This window comes from Rhinopithecus bieti, unplaced genomic scaffold (genome assembly GCF_001698545.2).
Source record: "Rhinopithecus bieti isolate Rb0 unplaced genomic scaffold, ASM169854v2 scaffold_9690, whole genome shotgun sequence".
NCBI classification, from domain to species: domain Eukaryota; kingdom Metazoa; phylum Chordata; class Mammalia; order Primates; family Cercopithecidae; genus Rhinopithecus; species Rhinopithecus bieti.
The window spans coordinates 2,519,598-2,526,794 of NW_016806622.1; the positions used below are offsets into that span (position 1 = coordinate 2,519,598).

General features: G+C 36.7%; 1 protein-coding gene across 1 annotated transcript in view; it reads right to left on the reverse strand.

Annotated features, from left to right (window-relative positions):
- Positions 1-3,997: 3,997 nt before the first annotated feature.
- The window catches only part of BANK1 (B cell scaffold protein with ankyrin repeats 1), a 281,992-nt gene continuing 278,792 nt past the window's right edge, over positions 3,998-7,197 (reverse strand). Inside the window, exons 14-16 of the mRNA XM_017877093.1 lie at positions 6,384-6,439; positions 5,045-5,109; positions 3,998-4,787 (exon numbers count right to left, since the gene is read on the reverse strand). Of these exons, the coding sequence (XP_017732582.1) occupies positions 5,050-5,109; positions 6,384-6,439 (116 nt within the window). The 3' untranslated portion in view covers positions 3,998-4,787; positions 5,045-5,049. The remainder of the gene's footprint in view (positions 4,788-5,044; positions 5,110-6,383; positions 6,440-7,197) is intronic.

Here is a 7,197-nt window from a genome sequence, read left to right on the forward strand (position 1 = left end):
TTGCCTCAATTTCAGAGCCTGCTATTGGTCTATTCAGGGATTCAACTTCTTCCTGGTTTAGACTTGGGAGAGTGTAAGTGTCCAGGAAATTATCCATTTCTTCTAGGTTTTCTAATTGATTTGCATAGAGGTGTTTATAGTATTCTCTGATGGTAGTTTGTATTTCTGTGTGGTCAGTGGTGATATCCCCTTTATCATTTTTTATTGTGTCTATTTGTCTATTGGATTCTTCTCTCTTTTCTTCTTTATTAGTCTTGCTAGCGGTCGATCAATTTTGTTGATCTTTCAAAAAACCAGCTCTGGATTCATTGATTTTTTGGAGGGGATTTTATGTCTCTATCTCCTACAGTTCTGCTCTGATCTTAGTTATTTCTTGCCTTCTGCTAGCTTTTGAATGTATTTGCTCTTGCTTCTCTAGTTCTTTTAATTGCGATGTTAGAGTGTCAATTTTAGATCTTTCCTGATTTCTCTTGCAGGCATTTAGTGCTATAATTTCCCTCTACACATTGCTTTAAATGTGTTACAGAGATTCTGGTATGTTGTATCTTTGTTCTCATTGGTTTCAAAGAACATCTTTCTTTCTGACTTCATTTTGTTATGTACTCTGTGTTGATTATTCTAGTTATCCATTCTTCCATTCTTTTTTCAAAATATTTAGTTTCTTTGTGCTGGGTACATAGTTCCTCCTTTAGCTCTGAGAAGTTTGATAGACTGAAGCCTTCTCCTCTCAACTCATCAAAGTCATTCTCCATCCAGCTTTGATCCGTTGCTGGCGATGAGCTGCATTTCTTTGGAGGGAGAGAAGCGCTCTGCTTTTTTGAATTTCCAGCTTATCTGCCCTGCTTTTTCCCCATCTTTGTGGTTTTATCTGCCTTTGGTCTTTGATGCTGTTGACGTACTGATGGGGTTTTGGTGTGGGTGTCCTTCCTATTTGTTAGTTTTCCTTCTAACAGTCAGGACCCTCAGCTGTAGGTCTGTTGGAGATTGCTTGAGGTCCACTCCAGACCCTGTTTGCCTGGGTGTCATCAGCAGAGGCTGCAGAAGATAGAATATTACTGAGCAGTGAGTGCTGCTGCTGTCTGATTCTTGCTCTGGAAGCTTCTTCTCAGGGGTGTAGCCCCTGTGTGAGGTGTGAGGTGTCAGTCTGCACCTAGTGGGGGATGTCTCCCAGTTAAGCTACTCAGGGTCAGGGACCCACTTGAGCAGACAGTCTGTCCGTTCTCAGATCTCAACCTCCCTACTGGGAGATCCACTGCTCTCTTCAAAGCTGGCAGACAGGGTCATTAACATTTGGACAGCTTTCTGCTGCTTTTTGTTAACTATGCCCTGTCCCCAGAGGTGGAGTCTACAGAGACAGGCAGGCCTCCTTGAGCTGTGATGGGCCCCACCCAGTTCGAACTTCCCCGTGGCTTCGTTTACTTACTTAAGCCTCAGCAATGGAGGGTGCCCCTCCCCCAGCCTGACTGCTGCCTTGCGGTTAGATCTCAGACTGCTGTGCTAGCAATGAGGGAGACTCTGAGGGTGTGGGACCCTCCATGCCAGGTGTGGGATATAATCTCCTGGTGTGCCGTTTGCTAAGACGCTTGGTAAAGCGCAGTATTGGGGCGAGAGTTACCCAATTTTCCAGGTGTTGTGTGTCTCAGTTTCCCTTGGCTAGGAAAAGGGATTCCCTTCCCTCTTGCACTTCCCAGGTGAGGCGATGCCACGCCCTGCTTCAGCTCTTGCTGGTTGGGCTGCACCAGCTGACCAGCACTGATTGTCCGGCACTCCTCAGTGAGATGAACCTGGTACCTCAGTTGAAAATGCAGAAATCACCTGTCTTCTGTGTCGCTCCTGCTGGGAGCGGAGGCTGGAGCTGTTCCTATTCGGCCATCTTGCTCCCAACTCCGAGTATTATTTCTCGCAAACTATCTTCCTTGACCATTTACACTGAACCAAAGTTCTAAGAACTTACATCACACTTAAGTAGAGTGATCAGGTATCCCTGTTTGTGCCTGAGGCAGTTCCAGTTTATGCCTGGTTTTTCATTGTAATCATTAACAGTACTCCATTTTATGATCCAAAGTGTCCTCCTTGGATGATAAATTAATTACATGTCCTCCCTATCTTTAATTCCCAAACAATTGGTGTCATTGTTGGTATTATTACTCCCATTTTATAAAGGATAAAATATGGAAAAACTCTTTGTTCACACAGCTAGTGCATAGCTGAGACAAGATTCAAACTAGTTTGGTTTTACTTCAAAGTTCATGCTCTTGAATGTAGTAGTACACTGCTCATTTAAACACATAATGTCACTAAATACACACAAAATTATGTAAGGAACATTATCATCTGCATTGTGAAGATGAGAATATTGAGGAAATGATACACTATCATTTATAAATTTGAGGTCTAAGGTATTGAGAATCTTACCCTTTGCGTTCTTTTATGTGGTTGCCCTATTTTTATGATTGAACTGCACAAAATAAGGCAGGCCAACAAGTATAGCTGGCAGGTATAGCTACAGAGAGGGCTGTGAATAGGGGCTCATATCAGCTTTGTGCTCATCAGCTGGGATTCACTAAATTAGGCTTATGATGCAGAGCTCTCTTCTAAATATTCATCCTTTAGAAAAACAGTATGAAGTGAAAATTCAGGTAAGTCCCAGTTATTAAAATCAGACATCCTGAGCATTAGAGAAAACAAGAAGGAACTCAGATGAGCAAATACTTTGTGCACAAATAGAATATAATGACTCAGATTACAAGGCCATTCTCATGAGAAAATACTGAGAATAGTCTCATTTTCTAAAAATTAGAGGTTCCATTGGCGGAATACTTGTAATGTTGATTTATAAAAAGGTATTAGACTCATCCATTTTTTGAATACTGTTTTTAGTGATCCATTTAAGCTTAAGCCGTATGTACTTCAGAATAATGACATTCACTTATTCTGTCATTGGGGTTTCTACCTTCAGAAAATTCTGTATAAGGTTAACTGATTTTATTTTAACAACATAGCTTTAAGGATGAGTCCCATTTTACTTTATAATCTAAATCAAGTTTTCCCAGTCTCAAAACTCTTGACAGTTTGGACTGGACAACTCTTTGTCTTGCATATTATAGGATGTTTATCAGCATTCCTGGTCTATACATACTAGATGCCAGGAGCACCTCTTCCTCAGTCATGAAAATAATAAATGTCTCCAGATATTGCCAAATGTCCAGAGCAGCCTAATTATCTCACTTAAGAATCTACCAGTTTAAATGCTTCCTCTTTGTTATCATAGAAAATTGACTAGGTAGAAAATAAGCAAGTTAATATTCAAAATAAATCTTTTTTGATAACATTTAATACCAGTTCAAACTTCTCTAGAACTCAGAGTGCTGGTAAATTTAATAACCTAAGGAAGGGGATGGCTCTTGGCTTAAGTTATTAGTAATGGCTTGGGAATATATTTAATTTGAAGAAGGGATGATGAAAAAGAAATGATATACAAACTCTGAAAATTCAGTTCAAAATCTTCAGAAGATTTTACATTTGGGCCTTTCCTTTCTGGCAGTGGCTATGGCTCTTTTAGAAATGCTCCAAATCTCCAAGGAAATGTCTTATTTCTTTTTCTTATCTTTGGATGGGAGAGCCCACAGAAATGGAGGCTTAGTGTGTGAAAGGACATACCAGTTCTTGAAATGTTGGATGTAAAACTATGGACTGAATTTCCAAATATCATAATCAAAAGCACTTTTTGTTAGGGATTAATCAAGCTACTATATTATTTTTTAAAACTTGAGCTTATTTTGAGAATGTTAACAGTTAAAAGAAACTCATGACAAGTGTTTCGTAACATGGCTTTAAATATATATCCTTGTCACAGTTTAGAAGCTAGAAAAAAATCAATTGTGTTTACTATATGAGCCCTATACAGTAGTATTAATCAAGTTTATTTATTTTAAACAATTTTTGGTAGACTTCCCCTTTAAACGGTTACCAGAAAATTCATTGGCCAATACTCCACTTGATCTTAGCCAAAAGTCCGAGAAGTGATTTTATTGGCTAATTCTCATAAATTTACTTTAAAAACTCAGACATAGCTTTAAACATTCAATTTATTTGTGGCATTTGTACATGAAAATTATAGTATGATAAAATTGCATTGTATTCTAAGCTAGTAAATTGTTTCTAAGAAATAGGTTGATAAAATTGCAAGTCTTAATACAAAGGTAGGTTGTGAAAATGTGTATTAATTTGAGATATAGAAAAGTTTTCAAATAATAATGTTTTCAGGGTTACATGCAAATAGACACTAAATAAGACAAGTTTCTGCAAACATGATGTCAGAACTCTGAATGTGAGAAATTCAGAAAATGAACCAGCTACTTAAAAGCAAAATGTGCTCAGTAAATTTGTATTTTCATGGTTATTCTAAGGAAAGGAGGAATAATCTGTTGAGGTTAGTGCCCTCAAGCAGACCTCATAACTTTGCTACACAGCATTTAACTTCTCTGTGATGTTTTCTTTTAATTTTCAAAATGGAAATTAGCGGCTTCAGTGGTGAAGCGCATTGTAAAATGCAAGAATTTTCACATAATGCAATTATTCCATGGTATTGTGTTTTAATATTAATATACCCATATGAAGTAGGTATAATGACAATAAATTCTGTCAATAACAAATTCTGAAACCTGAAGGTTTGTTTCTGCTTTCATAGTATGGATTTGCTCTAAAGAGAGCAGGCAATCCAAATGCAAGCTTGCTTCACCCTGAAAGCAAAATGTCCGTAGGTTCTTGAGTTTCATTATAATAACCTGGAAATGAGATAATAGGAAATGTATTAGTGAATAATAGCTCATCAATTTAAATTGATTAGTTGGCATTAAATCACCCCTATACATAAATCTTTCTACAGAGCAATAACCTTTAGCTTGAAAAAATACATGTTAATCATTTCAGGAGGAGACAATGAAATATTTAAAGAATTCTGTTTTTTAGACAAATGATTCCTTTAAGTCCCTAACAAGGCTGCTTTAGGTTTTCTAAAAAATATACATAGCTAATATTTTACCTTCTTCAGTGATCTTTCTTGCAACAGAAACCAAATTCCTTTTCAACTTGGGGCTGAGCAGGAAGCTGGAAAAAGAAAAAAAAGATACACAGCTAGCATTTCTCAATTTGTCTCTATTTTAAGGTTGAACAAAGAAATATGACAAAGTTATAGTTGCCTTTCACAGCCATGGAAAAATAGGTTTGCAGAGACAACTGGCAAGACAATCTTCCATTTTAAAAGGAAACAGAATCATTGTAAAGTTCAACTGCACCCAAGTCCTTGAATTCAAATTTTCTTTCCATTTTGAAGGAGAACAGTTTAAGCATTGGAAATGTGTATTCTTTTCCTCTTATTCAAAATCTTCTCTCCAAAATATATGCCATGTTTGTGCAGTCCTTCAGCTCTTATAGAAAAATCTTTGGTTGATATTTTCATGAGCCCTAAGGCCATAGCGCACCCCACAATTTTGCTACATTCGAATGAGTTTAATGAGTCTATAGTATACATATTATATAGTGTATACATATATATACATACACACAGCTTGGTGGTGGGCTACAGAAGAATAAAGAATGCAAATACTTCAGTTAGTTTTTAAGGGTGAATGATTTTATGATTACTTATGACTTATTTGAAATATACAAGGAGCTTAAAGGGTTATCAAACTTTGGAAAATTAAAATTCTTTCATTATAAGTACTTAGCAAAGACTCTAATTCAGGATTTTAGCAAGAAATCCAGCTGCTACATGACCCTTGATAGCAGTGCAAGTGTGTTACATCATATATGCAGATAATTGGAATAACATTATTTTTATGAAGAAAAACTGTAGTCAGGACATTATCAGTGTTGTCTTGAATTGGTCTTGGTTTTCCATTGCTGCTCTCTTTGCTTAGTGGCATCATTAGCTTCTCGTTAGCAGTTTATTTTCAGTTAACTCTAGGATGTGAAGTAATGCATATTTAAATCAATAATATTTTGGGGCTATATTTTCCCTACTAACGTCCTAGTGTTTAAGGACTATATACATTGTGATTCAAACACAGTAGACTCATTATATTTCTATTGTTAAAATACATGTGTTGATAATTCTTCTAAGATGTTTTTGGTCTGTACATGTTGAATTTAGTCACACTTTAGCCTCAGTGGCTTTTTCCTTTGAGTTCCCTCTTTGTTTTTTTCCAAATAATTTCCTTAAATTACTGCTCATAGATTTTGTACACAAAGGCACGCCTGACCTATTTTGTTCATATTTGTTAGAATGTTCAAAAGCACAGACAGGATAGAAGGCTCTCATGTTCTTTTTTAACCAAGTTATTTCTTTGCATTTTATAGAAATCAAAATAAATACAACCTACCTTATTGCTGAAGGGTATGTTATAAAACATATTTTCATTGTGGGCAGTTTCCTTACCTAGAAATACAAACTTAGTTATTACCTCTTTCTTTATTCACAAATTCAATGATTCATTTATTCAGTACTTCTTAAAAATGATTTCTACAAAGGTAGGATATGGGTGAAAAGAAGAATTACTAGAAAGATAAAAGGGGGATATTGAAAAGGCACCCTTGGCATGTGCTGTTAATTTACCCTGTCCATGTGGATTGACTTGGGTAGGATACTGAGGACCCCCAGGAGTCACTTGAGTTTAGAAACAATCTTTCCAACACCTCCACTTGATTACTCCTTCCTCTTCTTTTCCACGTTCACCAGGATTGGCCAGTTACAAAACACACTTTTCCATGAAAACCTGCTCCTTCTACTCCCTGTTCTTCTAGACTACTGCTCCTCCTGACTTTATCACTGGTATTCCATTTCTCATCCCAACCACAGGGCTCAGTTCTATGTCTTTTTCATTCTCGCAGTCAGTGCTTTGGTCCAGGCTGTGGACAGTTGCTTCTAGAACATTCAACAGGTCCCTAGCTGACCTCTAGCTCCTCCTTACTCTCCCAGTATTCAGCACACAATCACTCCATCACATGCAAATGAGTGGAAATGAATTACCCTCTCAAGTGTTTCTCAAATTTCATTTGCTTTATCAATAACTCCCAAGTATCAAGCATGAGATTCCATTTACATATATCATTATCAGTCTTTATAGCAATTCCCCATTGTACAATGCCTTTTTAAAATTCATTATTATTATTATTATTATTATTATTTTGAGTCAG